Genomic DNA, 21,422 nt, shown 5'->3' on the forward strand with positions numbered 1-21,422 from the left:
GGCCATCCCACCAGCCCCAGCCCCGGCCCTGGCCCTGGCTCCACCAGCTGTGTGACCTGGGACCTAGAGGGGCTAGCTCATGACATTGTCCTGTTCTGCAGTGCTAAAGCTACTGAAGATGGCTGTGGGCATGCGGGCACTGCTGGACACAGTGATGCAGGCCCTGCCCCAGGTAGCTGGGAGGGGGGAGTGGGCGGGAGGGGTCCTCTCGGGAAGGAGAGCGTGCTCTCCGAAGGGGTGGGGGAAGCTGGCTCGGAGATCTAGCGGCACCTTTTCCATCGCTTTTCCTCTTTTCCAGGTGGGGAACTTGGGACTTCTCTTCATGTTGTTGTTTTTCATCTTTGCAGCTCTGGGCGTGGAGCTCTTTGGAGACCTGGGTGAGTTGGGGCAGGGAGGGCAGAGGAGCCAGGGTCGGAGACTCAGGGACTCCTGGGCTAACTCAAGCCTCTCTCCGCTTCCCTCCTCCTCAGAGTGTGATGAGACACACCCCTGCGAGGGCCTGGGCCGGCATGCCACCTTTCGGAACTTTGGCATGGCCTTCTTGACCCTCTTCCGAGTCTCCACAGGAGACAACTGGAATGGCATCATGAAGGTGAGAGCCCCCCACAGTGAGGCCCCTCCCAGGGCTGGCTCTGGCCTCAAGGAGATGGCCCCACTTCTTGGCTCAGGTTAAACTCGATGTGAATAAAAGCATGTAACCTTCTACCCTCCATGCTGGAACCCTCTGGGACTCCCTCTCCCCAGGACATTCTCTAACTCACACTTCCCAGGACAGTGGCTCATGCTCTTCTGCCCCTCGGACACCATCACTCCCTCCCCCTGCCCTTCCTTATCCCCCTGCAAAGCTCTGTGACACTGGACATCTGACTTCCTGTGAAAGCTCTGTCCACTGTCCTCCCAACCTCACTCCTCTAACCTGCCTCTCCAGGACACCCTCCGGGACTGCGACCAGGAGTCCACCTGCTACAACACGGTCATCTCCCCTATCTACTTCGTGTCCTTCGTGCTGACAGCCCAGTTTGTGCTGGTCAACGTGGTCATTGCCGTGCTGATGAAGCATCTGGAGGAGAGCAACAAGGAGGCCAAGGAGGAAGCTGAGCTGGAGGCTGAACTGGAGCTAGAGATGAAGACGCTCAGCCCACAAGCCCCCTCACCACTGGGCAGCCCCTTCCTCTGGCCTGGGGTCGAGGGCCCCGACAGCCCTAGCAGCCCCAAACCTGGGGCCCCACATGCCACACCCCACACTGGAGCAGCCTCCCACTTCTCCCTGGAGCACCCCATGGTGAGCAGAGAACCCCTCCTCCGCCTCTAGGGAATGTGGAACAGAGACGGGTGGTGTGGGTGCTCAGCAGCTCGGCGGGTGGATGGTGTACAGGGCCCGGGCAGCACGCAGACCCTAGGGCTCCTCCGGAATCCCCTGACCCTCCTGCCTTGATGTGGAGAGGTAAGCAGGCCCTTGCCTGTCCCCAGAGACGGCTGCCCACACTCGCAGTGTGGGGCCACCCCAGCAAGCCGTCGTCACACTTGCTGGCTCCTCCGTCCTGGTACATCCAGCTTGGCTGGGACTTCCCTTCCTGGCTTCTAGGCTCAAGGTTGTTTTCTGTTTCCTACCTGTTTCTCTCTTACCCTTGCCCTGATTTTGCCGAACTTCTTTCCTTCCCCACCCTCAACCTGCCTGATGCCATCTCTTAATCTTTTTTCCTGATCTTTTCTTTCTTTCCCCTTCTCTCCCTCTGGGCTCTTCTCATTTTCCATCTCCTATCTGTCCTTCCTCCTCCCACACCTCTGTCTTCCCCACCTTGCCCACTGCCCCCTTTCTCTGTCTCTCTGTTGTTATTGTTATGTGTGTGCGCGCATGTGTGTACATATATGTGACCTCTTTTTCTCTGTCTCTTCTCAACCCCTGCCATGACACTTCCCATCACTGCCCCTCTGACCCTCACTCCCCTGACTCTTTGGCTCCCCTTATGGGCTGGTCCTCCCCAGGACAGACAGCTGTTTGACACCATATCCCTGCTGATCCAGGGCTCCCTGGATGGGGAGCTGAAGCTGATGGACGAGCTGGCAGGCCCAGGGGGCCAGCCCTCTGCCTTCCCTCCTGCCCGCAGCCCAGGCGGCTCCGACCCACAGGTTACTGCGTCCCTGTGCCGTGCCCCTTCCCCTGACTGTGCTGGGCTGTGCCATGCTGTGCCATGCTTCTGGGGAGGTGGGGGTGTTTCCTGCCCACTGGGTGTCTGGGGAAAGAACAGCTTTGCCTCAGCTGAACCTTGGGCCTGGCAAGAGGTGGCCAGGGGTTCTTCAGGCTGAGATCCACCTCTGGAACACATAGTTGGAAGGTAGCGATGCTGAGATAACACTAATGAGGGAGAAGATTAGATGGAGGAGGGGTTTGGAGAGGGCAATCGTAAGAAAGAACCTGGAAGAAAAGAGGAGCAGAAGACGAGTTGGCAGTGGGTTAGCAGATGGTTAGAGTGATGAACGAGATCCAGGGGAGAGGTGCTGTGGGGGTGAGTGCGGGTGGCCAGGGGACCCACTGAGGGACATGTCTTAGGCCACAGTCTGCTCCTTCTCTGCATCCACTGCCCTCCCCACTAGTTCTCTGTTTGGTGGCCTTTTAAACTATGGAAACCGCTGGGCATGGTGGATGCTATCTGTAGCCAGTGGCTTCTGACCTGGCCCTGAGAGGGGATGGAAGGCTCCGGCCAGGAGTGGGTTCAAGGACCTTGTTTGAAATAGGACTTGGCTTCTTCCCTAAGCCCTGCATCTTCCCACAGCAGTACATGTTTTTCTCCTCCAATCCCATCTCAGTGCGGTCTTCTGCTTCTTGGGGTCCTCTTCCTTCTCCTCTTAGGACCTGTCTCGCCACCTTTGATCCCCTCCACTTGGAGGTGCACCCCAAAACCCTCCTCCTAAGTCAGGGACTGCAGGAAAGCCCCCGGTAGACCCAGAGTGGAAGCAAGGAGACAGGTTTCAGCTGGAGATAGAAAGCCTAGTGTTCCATGGGCCATGATGGATGATGGGGTGGGCAAGCAGGTTCCCAGTACCTGGGACACCTGTTAGCCTGATCAAAGAGATGGACGGTGATCCTTAAATAGGAAGGGACCTTGCTCTAGGGTTCCTGACCTCTTGTTGGATTCAGTCTCAGATAGACTATAGGGTCCTGAACCTGGCAGTGACCTAGAATGATCCCTGGGAGATCAAGTCCCTTCCTGAGTCCTCTCATCCTGAAGGAAGGTCATGGGGAAAGGTGCTGGGGGAGAAGATGTTGAGAAGATGACCACACAGTCACCTCACCTGGGAGGCACGGCCCCACTTTCCCCCAGGGTCCTGCAGGCACTGAAGCCTAGCTGCAGATCTCAGGTGAGCCAGCCAGATGGTGTAGTAGCCCAACTGAGTGTGCCCATTTCAGACCAGCGAGAGGAGAGCCCTCCCAGAACCCAGGCTGGAGAGGGCAGGCGGAGGAGGGCCCAGGAGGGGAGATGCCAGAATTTGGGGGCAGGCCAAGTCCTGCCAGGCTTTTGGATGCAGAGAGAAGAGGCAGAAAGCGGTCGTCAGGCTGGCAGCTTTGTCCCCAGCACCCCCTACGCTGCTCTGTCTTGCTGGGAGCAGAGAGGCGCTTTGCGGGCCTTTCTTCATTTTTTTTTTTTTCTGGTATCTTCTTTATAAGAGTCAGAAGCCTTCCCAGCTCCCTGCTCCCTCCCTGGATGGTGGTAATGTGGGAGGGGCTGTCAAGATTCCTGCAGCATCTTTAGAACGTGTTTCTGTGTCTCCTCGCTTTGTCAGTGTCTGCTCCAGCTCTGTGGTGCCTGTGCAGCCTCTCTGATCAGAGCAGGGGTTTGAAGTGGGGGGAGGGGAGGTGCTCTCAGTTTACTTGGGAAAGGGGTGGGAAGAGAAAGGAGGGCCTTTCTCCTTATGCTCTGTGAACAATGGGAAAAGAGGGGCTCTGTGTGCGTGTGTGTGCATGTGTGTGCGTGCACATGTGAGAGAGCGCACTGTCCTGGTTTCTTATGCCTGATCATCTCTCTCCCTGTCTAGATCCCTCTAGCTGAGATGGAGGCTCTGTCTTTGACGTCAGAGATTGTGTCTGAACTGTCCTGCTCTCTAGCTCTGACGGATGACTGTTTGCCTGATGACACTCACACACTCTTACTTAGTGCCCTGGAGAGCAATGTACATACACACAGCCCCCCACTGCTCCCCAGTCCCCCAGGGGCGGGCTGGCTGCGGGGGCTCCAGGTCCCTCCCCCCTCACTCTGCTGTCAGCCCTACCCAGAGGCAGCACTTAGCGCCCCAGTCTTTACTAAGGTCCCCCACTGTGGACAAAGAAATAAGATTCAACTGGGCCTTGCCCAGAGGGCCCAGGGCAGCAGTTGTGAAAGGGTTAATCCAGATACCCAAGAGTGACAGAGCTCAAAACAGAAGTGTCATCAGGCAGCTGACCAACGTGCCTGTCTGGCCACAGAGTTGGTTTTTGTATTTGGAGCCCCATGCAGGCCAGCCCTCCCCCTTCCCTGCACCCCTCCTTCCCACCTCCCCTCTTCCCACCTCCCCTCAACATGAGCCATTCACCACCATGCAGTGGGTGAGAGCCACATCTCTGCTGCTACCACCATGCCCTTCTCCACCTGGGGGGGGTGGGCGTTCCTGTCTCCCCTGTCACTGTCCCTGGGTGTCCCCACGTCCTGAGGGGCTTCTTTGTGTTCTGACAGCTTCTCCACTTTTACCCAGCTCTCCCATCTACATCTAACAGTGAGCAGCCCCCTCCTCCCTACCTTCCCCTCCTCTTGGAACTTAAGGAGGGACAGGGGCCCATTTCTCACAGCAGGGCTCTGCTGACCATAGATTCAGGGTCCCTGGTGGTCTTGGAGTGGTTGGCAGAAGTGGAGTCTGGGTCTGAGAGAGGAAGCAGAGATCCAGACTGTTTTCTGACAGTCATTCTCAGGCCTGCTGGGACTACTTACCTGGCTGAATCTGCAAGGGGACAGGAATCTACGGCCTCTCTGAGAACTAAGAATGGACGTGAGAACTAGGAATGAGAACTAGAGATGGAGAAATCTCTTGGGAACAAATCTTGTTTCCCTCCATCTGGGGTCAAAAGCTGATGACTGCCTTTCTTTGAAATACGATTTAAAAAATCCACTCTCATCTCTAGTCTGTCCACTAAGAGAGGACCTGAGACCACGGTATCCAGGCCTTGCTCACCACCCACCACCTGCCAGAGTCATTGTTTAATTAAAGAGAGGTGGGGGGTAAACCAGCTGTGACCCATCCCCTTAGTGATCATCCATCATTCAGCTCACATTAACCCAGCCCTTGTCTAGTGCTGGGTGCTGCGGCTGCGTTAAGAACTGGATGATGAAACAGCCTCTGTTCTGCAGGGAGTCTCTAGCTGCCTCCTCTTCTACTCATTGGGAAGGTTCTCCTCCACTCATCAATCCCCCCCAGCCCCAGCACAGTAATTGAGATAGGGAGTATGTGCGTGTTAAGTCACTTCAGTCGTGTCCAACTCTTTGTGACCCTATGGACTGTAGCCTGCCAGGCTCCTCTGTCCACGAGATTCTCCAGGCAATCTCCAGGTGGGATGCTGGGGGCAGGTGGTGCTATTAGCTTTTAACTCTCCACTGTGCAGCTTCAGAGCCTCTCAGTGAGGCCTTGAGTATGAGTTCTTGGGCTGCCTGCAGGGCTGGGGGCTGGGGGCTGCTCTCCGTCCTTTGAACACCTCCTCACCTCTCCGTCATCCCCAGTGGGAAGCTCCAAGATGTAGTATGAATAGTTTTCTGGGGGCAGGGCATCCTCCTACCCACTTCCTCTCTGTGTTTAGAAGGCTCATCCATGTGTCTGGTCCTTCTCCCCAACCACATTCATCCCATCACCACTTTGTCCAGGGAGGGGATGGGGGCCAGGGTCTGGGTGGGGTGGTGGGCTTCTGATTCCCATCGCCAAGCTCTGCCTCAGTTACCCAATCTGATGCCCCTCTTCCTCCTACACCCCGCCCCCGGCCCCGGCCCTATTCCTTTTGCAGATGGAGTCCCACCCTGAGGAGGTGCCTGTCATGCTGGGACCAGATCTGCTGACTGTGCGGAAGTCTGGGGTCAGCCGAACGCACTCTCTGCCCAATGACAGCTACATGTGCCGGGATGGGAGCACTGCCGAGGGGTCCCTGGGACACAGGGGCTGGGGGCTCCCCAGAGCTCAGTCAGGTACCAAGGCTGGGGGCAGGCCTGCTTGGCTCACACTGGGAGATCCGCCCTTGCCTAAGCTCAGTCCTGCCCTCTGGAAGTAGGGGTACTGAGGCAGCCAAAGAGGCCTATCCTACCTCTGAGGAGCCCCCAGCCTGAAGGGGTCAGCTGCTCCTGCCTGAGGGAGCCCCCAGCCTGAGGGAAGTGGCTTTCAATCCAGGGTGGGGATGGGGTGGTGAAAGCAGAGGCCCCAGTTGGGGGAGAGTGGACAGTGGATGGGAGGGACTCAGGTGGGGGTCAGCACATTGACTGTCCAGGTCTTCTCTCTCCCCCCCACCTCCCCTCACAGGCTCCATCTTGTCCGTCCACTCCCAGCCAGCAGACACCAGCTACATCCCGCAGCTTCCCAAAGATGCACCCCATCTGCTCCAGCCCCATAGTGCTCCCACCTGGGGCACCATCCCCAAATTGCCCCCACCAGGCCGCTCCCCTTTGGCTCAGAGGCCACTCAGGCGCCAGGTGAGCTGGTATAGTGGGTGGGTACGGGCCGGGACTGGCCTCTCTGTTGGGAATCCTAGGCTGTTGGTGATGATGAGGCTTGCCACTTCCATTCTCCCAGCAAACATTTATTGTGTGCCAATGACGTGTCAGACAGAGTTCTAGATGCTGGGGACACAACTCTAGGCACAGCAAAGTGGTCTGTGTCCCCTTGGGGACACAGAAGAGGCCAGAGACCAGAGAGGGTCATGGTTGTCCAGGGACACATGTCAGGTTGGAGACAGAACCTGAGTCTCTGGATTCCCTTTCCATGTGCAGAGTTGCCCCATGATTCTCTGTACTTGTAGACCTAGCTAAGGGGCACAAGGCATGTTTTGGGTGTTTCCACTTTTGGTGACTCCCAGGGCCCACCTTCCAGATCCCACACTCAAGGAGCACAGAACAGAGGCTCGGGTAGCCAGGTGAGGCTTGTCTGCCCCCCTGTGACAAGGCCACTGCTCATGATGTGTGTGTCCCATGTGTGAGAATAGCTACATGAGCATCTGCTTCAGTCCATCATCACCTTTGGGAGAAGGCACAGTCCTCATCTGCTTCGCAAATATTCACTAAGCAGCCTCCATGTCTGGGCACTGGGGACAGGGACAAATGAGACAACCCCTGCCCTCTGGAGCCCGTGGTATAAGAGCAGAGACAACTACCCCATCAGGTCACTGCAGCAACAGGGTGCTCACCTGTGTGGTGCAGCAGAGAGCAGAAGAGGAAGAAGTCAGTTTTACTTTGGGGTAAAGATGGTCGATGGACATGAGTTTGAGTAAACTTCGGGAGCTGGTGATGGACAGGGAGGCCTGGCGTGCTGCGATTCATGGGGTCGCAAAGAGTTGGACACGACTGAGCGACTGAACTGAACTGAAAGTTGGTCGGGTATTACATCACAGAGTACTTGAGCCCATAAAGTCAAAGGATGCTTGCCATTTGGGAAGGGTGTGTAAGGCCAAAGAAATAGCCTGTGCAGAGGCTGGGAGGTGTGAAGGAGACAGCTGGGGAGCAGAGCTGGCCCAGTGCTTTCTGCGATCGCATGGGCTGGGAGCTGTATGGAGCAATTCCTGCAGGCCTGGGGGTGGGGACACAATGGACAACAGAGGGCAAATAGTGCATAACCCCTATCCCCCAGTAAAAGCAGACACTGAGAGCCCCTGCTTAAGGTGGTCCTGCAACTCCTTGGAGGGGAAGGAGGGGTTGTCTGACCTGCCAGGTGGGACAGTTCATGGGGGAGAGGAAGCCTGCAGGCTGAGCCCTCTCCCCACCCCATACAGGCAGCAATAAGGACGGATTCCCTGGACATTCAGGGCCTGGGCAGCAGGGAAGACCTGCTGTCAGAGGTGAGTGGGCCCTCCCCACCGCTGGCCCGGGCATCCTCCTTTTGGGGCCGCTCCAGCACCCAGGCTCAGCAGCATTCCCGCAGCCAGAGCAAGATCTTGAAGCACATGCCCCCATCAGCCCCCCGCCCAGGCCCAGAACCCACGTGGGGGAAGGGCCCACCAGAGACCAGAAGCAGCTTAGAGCTGGACACGGAGCTGAGCTGGATTTCAGGAGACCTCCTGCCCACGGACAGCCAGGAGGAAGCCCCGTCCCCACGGGACCTGAAGAAGTGCTACAGCGTGGAGGCCCAGAGCTGCCCGCGCCGGCCTGCGTCCTGGCTGGATGAACAGAGGAGGCACTCCATCGCAGTCAGCTGCCTGGACAGTGGCTCCCAACCCCACCTGGGCCCCGATCCCTCCAGCCTTGGAGGTCAGCCTCTAGGGGGAGCTGGGAGCCGGCCCAAGAAGAAACTCAGCCCACCCAGTATCTCCATAGACCCCCCAGAGAGCCAGAGCCAGGGCCCTCGGCCCCCACCCAGCCCTGGTGTCTGCCTCCGCCGGAGGGCTCCGTCCAGCGACTCCAAGGATCCCTTGGCCTCCGGCCCTCCCGACAGCATGGCTGCCTTGCCCTCCCCAAAGAAAGACGTGCTGAGTCTCTCCGGTTTATCCTCTGACCCAGCAGACCTGGACCCCTGAGCCCTGCCCCACTCTCCCACTCACCTCTCTCCACTGGGTGCCAAATCCTAGCTCCTCCTCCTGGGCTGTATTCCTGAAAGGTTCCACATGGGCACCGAGGAGGTGCTCCTCCTTGCCTCAGTGGCGCTGGGCACCGGCAAGCAGAATTTCCAGAGTTAACAGCAGCAGCCCCGGCTCTGGACAGCCCTGGCCACCTTGGCTCCAAGCGGAGAGAGAGGCCCAGCAGAGCTGAGGTTCCCGACACCAGGAGCTGTTGGGAGAAAGCAATACGTTTGTGCAGAATCTCTATGTATATTCTATTTTATTAAATTAATTGAATCTAGTATTTGCGGGATGTACGACATTTTGTGACTGAAGAGATTTGTTTCCTTCTGCTTTTATGTGTCTCAGAATATTTTTGAGGCGAAGGCGTCTGTCTCTTGGCTATTTTAACCTAAAATAACTAGTCTAGTTATGTTCCCTCTTCTTGCAAAGCACAAGCTGGGATTGAGAGTGCATTACAGCCTTGACGGGGGCCCATCTTCAGTGGAGAGCAAGAACCATTTTGGAAACTGTAATGTAACTTATTTTTTTCCTTTAATCTTGTCATCATTTTCTGTAGGGAAAAAAAAAGAAAAAAAAGATTTTACAAATGAAATGGAACCTTTTTATATATACATACATATATATCTATATCTATAATAAAGTAATTTTCCAAAATAAAAAGTTAATCACGGTCCAGAGTAAAAGCCAAAGAGACAGTTAGGCATTTCCAGATGGCACTGGACAAAGATTCCTGGAGATGGGGAGTGGGTGGTGGGGAGGGAAGGGGTCAGAGCTGCGTGTGTGTGTGTGTGTGTGTGTGTGTGTGTGTGTGTGTGTGTGTGTGTGTGTGAATACCCAGTGTGTGTGTGTGTGTGTGTGTGTGTGTGTGTGTTAATACCCAGAGAGAGAGGATATAGCCTGGCCGCCCAGGGGTGAGGGAAGAGAGAATCCCCTCTGTTGGTGGCAGGTTGGACAAGCAGGGTATACTCCTGCTCCTATCAAAGCTTTATCGTTTCCTCTTAGCCAGGCAGCTCTGTGAATGTGAGTGATGCCAAATTAACTCTTATTTCTGCTGACAGCTATCAGCCCCGCATTGAAAGCTGGAAATTGGCATAATGAAGCTGTTTTTGTTTAATGAGGCTGACTGAGGCTGGGGGAGGCATCTCAGCTGCTGTAATGGAGATTGGGGGGTGCTTGCGGGGAGGAGGCAAGTGCTTCTGCGTTTTCCTTCCTCAGGCTTCAGCCAGGGTGACCTGAGTGGTCTGGGCTTCAGCCTATTGCCCTGGGGGGGGGGGGTTGGGGGGGCACCAAGAGGGCCCTGGCACTGCAGGAACTGCCCCATTAGGGCTGGCAATGGGATTAAGCCATATAAACAGTGAGCTACTCCCTCCTAAGATGAAGGAGCCAGGGCTGGGACCTCTCAGTGGAGTTGATAGGGAGATGGCCCCCTGGGGGGTGATAAATGAGCATCGTCAAGGTGTTTACACTGGCTGCTGCTGCCTGCCCAGTGGGAACCCTATGAGGGGGCGGGGTGGGGTGGGGGGGTGAAGGCAGCCAGGCAGTCTGACGGGGGGAGGAGGTGGGGAGGAGGAGGCGCCAGCAGCATAGCCCAGAAGAACCTCCTTTCTGGTACTACCATAGGCAATATTCTTTTGTCTGAAACAAAATAATGTCATGGTGCCAAGGGCACTAACCACAGGCTCAGCCAGTCTGTCCCTGCCAGCCACCCCCGAATATCCGCCTCAGCCCCACTCCTCTGAACACCCTTAACCCCTTACCCCTAGCACCTTCAAACCCCAGGACTCTTGAAACCTGAAAGGCAGCTCGGCCTAGGCAGCTCTCACCCGCATCCCCCATTGGAACCTGGGATCCCGGTGAGGTTGGGGAGGCTGCTGGATGGTTGGACCTGGAAGTTTTGTCCAACCCAGTATTTTCTAAGCTGGTGAAAGTTTTTCTAACTGCTCATTTGGACAGAAATAATACCACTCCTTGACACAAACACCTGGTTTCATCCTCTTATGGTGTGCAGTAGCATAAAACTCTTTTTCCTCTGGGCTCTTTGGATAGGGAGAGGGGGTTGCATGTAGGAACTGCCTTAAAAAAAAAAAAAGCAAATCTATATACAAAGTGCCTAGAATTTTGTCACCTAGGTCTGCAGATTAAGCTTTAATATTTTGGTAGCATTCTGTAGCTGTCTACTCCTTAATGAGGGTAGGAGATTTGGGAGGATGTTCTGGGGTCTTTTTTCTTCTAATGGTTATTGGAATCTGGGTCAAGATGAAGCCAGAGAATTGTGCTGCTTCTCCCTCCACTCAATCCCAGACTTCCCAACCATCCCCTGCCCCCAGGACCCCTCAGAGTCAGAGTGAATATTTCAGGGGAGAGAATTGTGGCCTCTCTGCCAAAAATGTAAAATCTTTATCAATGATGAAAGCTGCTGTGTCTCATTAAAAGGGTACTGAAGTAGAAATAATGACACTGCTGAATCTTATTAACAGTATGTTATTCACAATCTTAACAACAAGGATGCTAATCTCATGATGCTTGTCTGAATGGATACATTGGGGGTGGGGATACACCTAGAGATATCTGCTCTAGGATACATTGGGGGTGGGGAGTGGAGGAGTCTGAAGGAGGCTAGGGTGAGGGGCTGGTGGAGGCAGCAGGTCTTGGACTAGGGCCTCCAGGACAGGGTTGGAATGGCCAGGAGCTTCGGGGATGTGAGGGCTTTGGGAGGTAAGAAATCTACTTCTGGCACTTTTACTTTCAGCCTTCTCCTTGTGGGTTCAGAGGAAATTGTGTTAACAGCTACAGGCCCCCATCTCAGGCTTTCCTCCACCTCAAGGTCCAGGAAAAGGTCTATCTAGGGGCAGGAGGACAAGGAAGAGCTAGTGGAGCAAGTGCTAAAAACAAACCTGAGACTCATCTGCAGTCTCTCACTTACTTCTCACAACACCCTAGCAAGCAAAGTACCACCGCTATCGTTTTCCCACGAGGCAATGGGTTCAGAAAGGTTTGAGTGACTTGCCCAAGATTACGAAGCCAGGGGATGGCGGAGCTGAGGTCTGAATCTTGATCTGGCCAACCTCTAAACCACTGACTTCACACTACCCCAGCCTCTGTCCCATTGCGGAAGGTATGGGACATGGTATGAGGAGTCCTAATAAAAAAAATGACTTGCCAGGGAGGACTTTCCCAAAGCAGTCACATTTGTGTTCATGAAAATGTACTCCTGCACTCCCAGTTTGGTGTCCTCAGAGGCTGAGAGAAGCCCATAGCCCTCCACCTTATGTGGAGAGAGGCTTAACTACAAGGGAACGTGTCCCTCAGCTCTAGGTACCTGGCCAAGAGCTGGCCAAGGCTGACTCTGCAATTTCCCAGCTTCCCAAGCACCGCCTTTCCCTAGTGTAATGTTCCTCCTGAACCTCAAGGCACCTGCTCCCCTCCTCCTCCTCCCACCCTCTCCTTTGTCTCCTCTTGTCCTCTCCCCTGCCCCACCCAGACCTCTCCCACTTTCCAAACATTTTCACCTCCACGTCACCCTTAATCCCCACCCATCACAGCCCGGTGCCCCTTGACCTCCTCTCCTCCTCTCACCTTTCCTGGGGGGGGCGGGAGGGGAGCGGGGTGGGTGAAGGGCTGTCGAGAGCAGTGCAGTGAGGGCATCAAACTCCAGGTGGCACCACAAGGCACTTTCGCCAGGAAGAGTGCCCCTTCTGTAGGGGCACCTGGCCAGGAAGAGGACACCTTCCACAAACAGGTGCTCTGTAAACCCCCATGGGAGACAGGCTCGCAGGGCCAGTGAAGGACTCATCTATGCCTGGGGAGTCGCAGGCATTGGAGTGCTGAGCCCACGGTGCCCTGTGATCCCAGCCCACAGCCCGTGGACCCAGGACTAATCCAAGACAGTGGTTTCCAGGAGGAGAATTAATTCTCAAAAGCGAGTTTAGGTGTCAACTGATGCCCTGCTCTGAGGACACAGCAAGGAAGATCCAGGAGGTGGTGGCTCCAGTGAACACCCAGGAGGGAAATCTGCTAAGAAACATTGGAATTCTGTGTGTCTTAGCCCTGGTCCAGGTGTGGAAGCTGTTGACTGTGGCTCACCGAGCTAATTAATTCTTCTTGCTTTGAAAACTCCTGAAGCGGGCACAGCAGCCAGTGCCCACACACCTGCCAAATCAGATCAAAGTGCAGACTGGGAGCAGGAGGCCTCCTTGCAGAGTCCACAAGTAGGGCCAATGTAGGCCCCACCAGGCGGGGGTCTGGAGGAAGGAGGCCCTGCCCCACCACGCAGGAAAAGAGAGCTGAAGTTTGAGAGCGGGAGGTTGGTTTGGGGCTTGGGGGTGCTCCAAGCCTTCAAGAAGTCATGGGGGGTAAAAGAAAATAAGCAGTGAGTGGAGCGGAGAACTGGCAGCCTTTCCTGTTCTATACCTTCCCCCTGTCCCATCACTTCCTACCCGACTCTCCCTGTTTGCAGGATTTCCTGTCTCTGGGTCTCCCTGACACCCACTTGCTCTGCTTTCTTTTTTCCAATGTCACTGCTGCTCAAAGCTGTACCTTGCAATTATCTTATCTTTCCATCTTTCTGCCAGGAAATTCCCGATGCTGAGTTCCCCTGGGATGCTCGCTGGCAAGGGAGATGTAGCACACTCTCTGTGCATCCTGCCTGGAGCTGCAGTCAACTGGGGAGAGGGGATGGGGCTGGAGCCATTAAAGCTGGGGGAGGTTCAGTTCCCCGCTATGCTGCCGCTCAACCCATAGGTCTTTACTGCTCCTCTCAGGAGCCTCAAGCTAGAAACATCTTGGGCCTGAAAACTCTGAAGAAGAGTAGACAGTGCTCACGGCTGGGACTGTACCTAATGCTACAGCGGCCTTGCTACTTATGACCTCTTCTAAGGATACAGGATTACTGTTTAGTCAGTCAACAAGTATTTCCTAAAGGACAACTTTGCCAGGCACTATCCTGGGTGCTGAGGACATAGTGATAAACAAAATTATCCTTGGGAAGTCCCTGGCAATCCAATGGTTAGGACTCCACACTTCCACTGCAGGGGGTATAGTGTTTGATCCTTGGTCTGTGAACTAAGACCCTGAATGCCACGTGGCCAAAAACAAACAAAAGGTAAACAATATTATCTTTAAGATGTTCACAGTCTCTGGGGGGAGATAAGCAAGACCATCAGTGATAAGAGTACAGGGAGGGAGGGCTGTGCAGAGAAAGGATCCCTACTCAGGATTGGGGTAGGGGAGGTTCAAGGAAGGCGTGAGGGAAAAGGGCTTGAGTAAAATCTTCAAGGATGAGTAGAGTTTGTCAGGTGCAGAAAGGGAAGTGAGGCATTGGGAGGAAAGTACGCCAAGCAGTCTTGAGGGGGACACAACAGCGAAGGACACAGGAAATTTATCCTGCCCAGAGGATGCATGGAAATAGCCCAGCATTCAGAAGACATGGAGCTCATCCTGACTCTGCAGGACAAAAGGAGGGCCTCACATTTCTTGCTTTGGTGAGAATGACCAGCAGCTTAATGTCTAGGAATATTGTAGCTGTTACTCAATGGCTTTGTGAAAGGAGCCACATTCCATGAGAGGCCAGGAAGGGCAAACTCCCAATGAATGCCTCAAGAGAGAGAGACGGGAGGAAGCAAGGATTGCTAGGTGTCCCACTACGATCTCAATCTTGGAGGTTCCCACCCAATGCCACAGGCTAGGGAAAGGCTCTTCAGTAGCAAAATGGGAAGGCTGGGGCCAAAGGGGATGGTGCTGCAGCCACGATGCTGAAGGCAGAACCCAAGCATCCCAGTCCCAAACTAGAGGAAAGGTTGGTGGAGGATTCCCAGCTGCTCCACATAGAAGCCTAGATCAGCAGGGTGGGAAGAGACCCTAGATGGCATCTTGTCCAAGTTGCTCAAGAAACTGAGTCCCACGGACATCAAGGGGCTTGTCACACTGTATACTAAAGATTCTGCCCAAGGTGTGGCAAGGGTGGAGGTGATTCTGTCGATCTCTGCCCTCGGGGACCTCTCAGACTGACAAAGAAGACTGATTCTTCACAACTAAATATAACCCAAGACAGACTGTGACAGGAGTGTGAAAACTGCAGAGTCTGGCTCAGAGATGGAGGGGGCCAGGAGACTGGGTGAGTGGGGGGGAGTGGGGCAGACAAAGGGCTAAGAAGACTTGCCCAGTGGCAGGGGAGAGGCCCCAGTCTCCTGCCTGGGGAAGGGGGAGTCTTGTCCACCCTGCTCCCACCTCCACCCCTCTCATGCTGGCTCAGATCTCTGTTCTGATAGCTCATGGTTGAAGACTTCCTTCTGGTGACTTCCTGTCTGCCCAGAGGGATAGGAGGTGGCTGTGGCTTCTATGCTGTCTTGCTGGCACCCACCTACACCTGCTGCTGAGCAGCCAAGCAAGAAAATACTTTCTTTCAAGAACAAGTGCAGGGAAGGGATCACCTGGGCAGATCCTACAGACAGGAACAAGGTTGGGAGGCAACAGCAGGGAAGAGGTGCTGGGGGAACGGGAGATTCTTTCTCAATCCCAAGAGGGGTGATGAACTGGCTTCTGGGGTCACGTTAGGGAAGAGAGGATGACTAGGGGAGTGGAAAATGGAGGGAGGGAGGGGTCAAGCTTTGGAAAGCAGGAGAAGGAGGCCACTGACCCCCCAACACATTTTACAGATGGGGAATGTGGTGACTTGGTTTTAGGAGGGATGTGCTAATGTGGGGCCCTTCCTGGAGCCTCACCTACCCATCTCCCACCCTTACCAGGCTGAAGTGGAGCCTACTTAATATGCCAGGAGATATGCTCGAGGCTTTACATACCTTTCACATTTAATCTTCAGAGAAATCCTGTGACATAGGTACCTTGATTATCCTTGTTTTACAGAAATAAAAGTGGAGGCTGAAGCAGCTGGTACAAAATCAGGGAGGGACAGAACCTCAGGCCGGCAGCTGTTCAAGATAATCATGGGAAGCCACCATCTGAACGATCCTGGGACCCTCTCCCATTCTCTCTCCTTGGGTGTACACACACACACACACACACACGTGCACACTGTGTGTTGGTCTCTGCCAGTTCCCAGATAACTCAACAAGCTCTTCCCATTTCACAGATGAGGAGACTGACATTCAGAGATGAAGGTGGCAGGGGTTTATTCACGGAGAGAGTCTTGTTAAGTCCCTTTCCACGTTCCTTGACTCCTGGGGGGCCCCTCCCCCAGCAGAGTCCGGGAGCGGGTTGGGTGTGTCCCTCTTGGAAACAGACCCAGCTCCCGCCCTAGCAGCTTCATCTTTCTGGGACTTCTCTCGACGCGGCACAGGGGCCACCTGAAGGGGTTGTCGCTGTGTCAGTGGCCTCCTCCTGCCCCCCAAACCTTCCTGGACCGCAGTTTCGGGGAGGCGCTGTCGCAATTCGACCCAAAGGGCCTGGGGGAAGGGCTTGCGGGGGCGGGCCGGGGCGGAACGCCGGGGCGGAGGCGGCTCCAGGCGGTCGCTAGGTCTGTCCCGGGCTGGTAGGCGATAGTGCTCACCCTCCTCGCAGCCGCGCCCGGACCTCATGGACGCTCTGTGCGGTTCCGGGGAGCTCGGCTCCAAGTTCTGGGTAAGGAGGTATCCCCGGACTGAGGGCGCGAACTGGCTAGCCCTTACACAGCGCCGGGGAGAGGCGCTGTGGTGCGGGGAGGAGGCCTGGGTGGCACCGCCCAAAGCCTGGTCCCTAGTGGCCTCCCTGTTTCCCCCCCCCCCCCCCCGCCCCCCAGCCGCATGGCAGAGTCTGGGAAAGCCAAGTACTAGGCTCCTTCAGGGCTCGGTGGGTGGCATCCTGAATTCAGAAGGTGTCCCCGCTTGCCCCCCTCACCCCAGTCCCTCTCTGGGGCTGACTGCAGGGGGCAGAAGAGGCATGTCCCGGTCCCTCAGATGCTGATAACCCTTCAGCACCTGCCCCGTGGACTAGGACTTGGGTGCCCACCCCCCCACCTGGTTGACCAGGTGCTTTGGGAGGCTGGCTGCACTGGGCTTTCCTCTCCTTCAAGGGTTCCTGCCCTCTTGGGAAGAGTTCCTTCTTTCCTCTGGGCAAGAGCCACCAGAGAGCAAGCGATCCTCGCTACCCCCGCTGCAGGAGTGAGAGGCAGACCTCACTCTGGAGGCAGGGCCTTACAGGTACAGGGTATCAGGATTTCCTGGTCCACCCTCTCCTTTTACAGATGGGGAAAGGAGGGCCTGGAGACTTGCTCAAAATCAGCCAGTTAGAACGGCTTAGAGCTGGGATAGAAAAGCAGACCTTCTGATTCACACACCGAATCTCTAAGATGTTAGGCTGCTTTTCAGGCTGCTGACTGCAGACTCCCCGCTAGTTCAGGTGCAGTCCAAGTAGACAGCCCAAGAGCTTTCTTACAGTTTTCAAAACCTGCTCACAGCAGCTCCTTTGGTCATCATTGCCACTCTGGGAGGCCAAGCAGTGGTGCATCTCTGTTTTACAGATGAACTCAGATTCGAGGTGGTTATCTGGGCCTGCCCAATGTAGGCTGGTCTCAGATCCAGGGCCTCAGAATCCCAGTCTCTAAATCTTTCTCCCATTTCAGGTGTTTGTACAGGTGTACTTGGTGTTGTATGTGCCTAATGTGTGTTATCCATGGGTGGGTGCTTGTGTGGGTGCGTGTGCCTGTGTGTACTTAAGTGTGTGTATACAGTCAGGAACCCTACCCTTGGTCTGTGTTTGGGCTGGACTGAGGAGTTACATGGATTTTTTAAATGTGGGGCATTGGAATACCTGTAAAAAACGATTTGGGGGATCACTCTTTTTCTCTGGGCCACTAATTGATTCATCAGAGATGGTGTGAGTTCTCTTTGGCTCTCCTTCTTGCCCAGCCCCACTGGAACCCCGTCTGTCTTCCAGCCCGACCTGGTCACTTGTTACCAGAGTCCAGAGATTGTCCCTTTGGCTCAGGAGTAGACTTCCTCTCACTGCCACTTAAGCCTGGCTGATGTAGCCATGGCAGATCACAGTGTCTGAGGTGGCCAAGCAGAGGACTTGTAAATCAAGGGGGCAGATGTGCCCAAGCCTCAAATGCAAGGGCCCCTTGTTCCTGGGTAGACTGTTAACCCTAAAAGCTTAGGACTCTCCCAAGAACAGACTTTAATGGACCAGGAGTTGGGGAACTCAGGACTCCTTTCCTGTTCTCAGGCCTTCCATGATACTGTGGAATCCAAGTGTCAGAGCTTGTGGACTTGGAGCAGCCGGTCCAGCCCCTGATTACAGACCTGAAGGAAGGGGTAACTGAAGGAAGGGATTTTTCAAGGTCACGTGACAGTCAGCTACAGATTCCTGGACTGGAAAACAGGACCCTGAGATATGGTTCTTACTTTGCCATTGCCTGACTGTGAACCTTTGGGCTTCTGGACTCCCTGGTCCCTGAATTTCCTGTTGCTTATGAGCTATGTGCACCTCCTCTGAGAACCCCAGGGTCCATGGGAGTCAGTGCATCTATGTTAGGTTCAAGAGGTGACTCCATCGAGGTCTCTGACTGGATACCTCAGATGACAAGGGAACTGACCACTCCTCTTCCTGACTTCAATGTCTAAGCACCTTCCATTTTCCACATTATCTTCTTGGCTCCTGAAAGCTGTTCTAGGCTACACCCGGTGTGGCTGGTGACTGGAGGGGGGGTGAAGAAAAAGCAGGAAGGTTCCCAGCTCATCCTCTGAGTGTTTGCAGAGCTGAGACAAGGGGAGCAGGGTCTGAGGCCTGGAGGCTGGAGCTGTAACCTCAGGTCTAGCTCAGTTACCCAGAAGGCCTGGAGTTCAGGGCTCCTCACTGATGCTGTGCTAGTTTACAGCTCATATTCCTTGTGTGTCAAGTATACTTGTCCCTGAACCTTTTATCTTTGAGGCCTGTGGATGACCCACTTTGTTGGAAGTTGGTTCAGGGCAGCCAGAAAATACCTGAGCCAAGGGTGAAAAGCAGGGGCAAGAGATATGGTTCAGGCCCCTCTGGGCCACTTGTTTGTTCTACCAAGCCTTTTTGCTAGCTTATCCTCCCAGCCTGTTTTTCCACCTGTGACATGGGGAAATAACCCATCTCTTAACTGTCTCACAAGACATATGGAGATCAAATTAGAAACAGAATGTGAAGTGATTTGAGAACTTAAAACTCTCTGTTGGTAAGATGTTCATGGGTCATGATATCCCTGGGAAGAGGAATAAAGAGGAAGAGATGAGGTTAGCAGGTCTAGATTTGGGAAGACCTACCAAAAAAGGGCTGGCAAGGCCATTGGGCCAGGGGCTCCCATTTCAGCTGTTTGCTGGGTAATTTGTGGATAAATCCATCTGCCTTAGCCCCAGCTAAAGGTGAGAGTAAGAACCCCAAGGGGACTCCTGAACCCCCTGGACATGTGCATACATGCTGTGTACTCACACACACTGTGCACTGGATGAGTGAGTCATCCTTTCTTTGACTCTCTCTCTTACCTCTACACGCTTTGGGGTGAATTACCAGCATCTCTGATCATGCTTGGGAGTGTGTGGAAATAAATTCCAAGGGAATGAACTGTGGCCAAGTGGCCCAGGGATGATGGATCCCGAGATGCCTCTAGAACAAAGAAGGTGGAAGTGTCCCTTTGATGTACCATGTCGCCTCTTGCCCAGAGGATTACTCTGTTCTGAGCAGTGGAGATAGGGGAACACCCACATGGTAATGAGTGTGCACAAAGGAAGGGCCTTCAGCTGTTTGTCCTAAGGAGGTCTTGACCTGTTTGCAGAATTAACTTTCATCTGATGGCTCCAAGAAATTCCTGGGAGGCTGATGCAGGCTTAGAAATCCCAACGGTCCTAACCAAGAGAGCTGTCCAAAGATGGCACTGCCTGCCTGAGCAATAGTGAGCTCCCCATCACTGGGGGGCTCAAGCACGGGGTTAGCAACCACTTGGTGGGGGTGTTGGAAAGAGGAAGGAGGTGGGGTCCTGGCCTGAAATTCTGCTACCAGCTAGGAAGAGAGAACGTGTTGTCAATAGGAGACTCACCAGTTCCTCCTCTGAGATTTTCAGACCTCTTTCCCTGACCCTGTCCACACTCACCACATGGAATTACCTGGCAGCAGCTCTTGGCAGAGTCCTGTGGGTCTCCTACTGGTCAGGCACCATTTTTCACTTTCACTATCCCCTTGGCTGTTTACTCACCCTGGGGAGGGGCAGGGCTTTAGTCCCTAGACCCTCCCTGTGTCTCCTGCTCTGTTCCAGCTAGTGCCGTTCTGTTATTCACCAGCTGTGTGACTTTAGGCAAATTGCTCCCCCTCTCTGAGTTCCAGCTGGGACCTCCTTCAGGTCTAGTTGCTCAGTTCTGATTCTGAGGACCTGGGCCTCAGACTCAGGGGGGTTATGACTAGGGTTCTGTGGACTTTAAGGCTCTGGGATGTCAGGGTCTTCCCCGGCCTCCTCCTGGGTCACTGCACAGTCTGAATAGGTGGCCACCATAACATATGAGTAACAGACAAGGCTCTAATTTCAATGTATTTTGATTCCCAAATGAAGATAGTAACCCTCAAAGATCTGGGGAAACTGGCAGAGGCAGGAATGGCTCAAGCAGGTAGTAGGAGGTGGACACCCCTCAGCCTACTGGACACCAAACTCCACCCCCACCAGAAACCCAGTCTTCCCTGCCAGCCTAGGGGCTCTGGACTCCCTTCTCTCCATCCCATCTGGGGCACCAAAACTGAGCCTGTGAACTTCTGTCTCCTGGTAGAAAGATGAGGTCCCCAGGCTGGCCTCTCCCAAGCCCTGATGTCCCAGACCTGGTCTGGAGAGCTGGAGACTTAGGGAAGGAAGTGAGTCAAGGAAGTGGCACTTGGGAGGGAACTTTGCCAAGCCCGCCTGCTGGTCCTCTCACCAGGAAATGACCTTGGAGCACGGGACCAGCCCCCAGGGAGGGAGGCCCCCGTGGGGCCTGCCAGCTGACTGGCCGAGGAGGCAGGGTCAGAGCACCTGGGTCGTGTCCACCCCTCCCTGGCGTGGCTGACCCAGGGGCACAGATGCAGCAGGATCTGTGCTGCACCTGGGGTGGGGCAGTGAGACTTGGATGTGTCACTGCTGTGTGTGGGGCCTCCCCTCCCCGACCTGGAGCTGCTCCTGTTTCCAGGGCTGGATCCAGGAGGTGTTCCTGGGCTGGGGTGGGTGCTCATGGGGGCTAATCCGTGGACTGGATTTCTCCTTCTAACTGGATAGTCAGGTTTCTAGTCCAGCGGCTCCCAGAATGCCGGCTAGTCTGTTACCCTGTGATGGCAGCCTCTTTCCCTCTGGTCTGTGAGAAGAGCCACAGCAAGGAGGTGGTTTGAGGGCAGGCTGTACGGCTGAAAGGAGATTTTTAATGTTTCAGGTGATCTGGACACACACGTTCTATCCCCAGGATGGTTCATGTCATGTTGGAACCCAGACAGGAACTGGGGCTCTGGAGCTGCATGGCCTGGGGTCAGGTCTGGCGTCAGCCCATGCAAACCGGGGCTGGTCACTTTTCAGCCATGAGTCTCAGCTGTTGTGGACATTAAATAAGAATCTTGGAACACAGTGGTGCTCAAGTACCCGAAGTTCTTGCTGGTTGCCAAGGCCCTTTTAGAAGCAGACGGGCCGGCCAGGCTGTGAGCCACAGATTTTTGCCTCCAGACCCAGACCCTTCCAAAGGCTACA

At 54.8% G+C, this 21,422-nt stretch overlaps 2 protein-coding genes across 18 annotated transcripts in view; both read left to right on the plus strand.

Moving 5' to 3' along the window:
• Positions 1-9,054, plus strand: part of CACNA1G (calcium voltage-gated channel subunit alpha1 G) — a 62,293-nt gene extending 53,239 nt beyond the window's left edge. For 8 of the 17 annotated variants that reach the window (XM_043471560.1, XM_043471578.1, XM_043471568.1 and 5 more), the window contains 7 exons: positions 102-172; positions 299-377; positions 471-592; positions 929-1,282; positions 6,023-6,200; positions 6,529-6,698; positions 7,991-9,054. In XM_043471560.1, coding sequence (XP_043327495.1) covers positions 102-172; positions 299-377; positions 471-592; positions 929-1,282; positions 6,023-6,200; positions 6,529-6,698; positions 7,991-8,731 — 1,715 coding nt within the window. In that variant the 3' untranslated portion in view covers positions 8,732-9,054. Of the gene's footprint in view, positions 1-101; positions 173-298; positions 378-470; positions 593-928; positions 1,283-1,986; positions 2,131-4,035; positions 4,171-6,022; positions 6,201-6,528; positions 6,699-7,990 lie in introns of those variants that run through there. The other 9 variants (XM_043471672.1, XM_043471665.1, XM_043471681.1 and 6 more) reach the window with 5 other exon arrangements.
• A 6,974-nt stretch (positions 9,055-16,028) lies between these two features.
• The window catches only part of ABCC3 (ATP binding cassette subfamily C member 3), a 58,777-nt gene continuing 53,383 nt past the window's right edge, over positions 16,029-21,422 (plus strand). The window contains exon 1 of the mRNA XM_043471723.1: positions 16,029-16,351. Within this exon, the coding sequence (XP_043327658.1) occupies positions 16,307-16,351 (45 nt within the window). The 5' untranslated portion in view covers positions 16,029-16,306. The remainder of the gene's footprint in view (positions 16,352-21,422) is intronic.

Source organism: Cervus canadensis, chromosome 1 (genome assembly GCF_019320065.1).
Source record: "Cervus canadensis isolate Bull #8, Minnesota chromosome 1, ASM1932006v1, whole genome shotgun sequence".
Classification (NCBI taxonomy): Eukaryota; Metazoa; Chordata; class Mammalia; order Artiodactyla; family Cervidae; genus Cervus; species Cervus canadensis.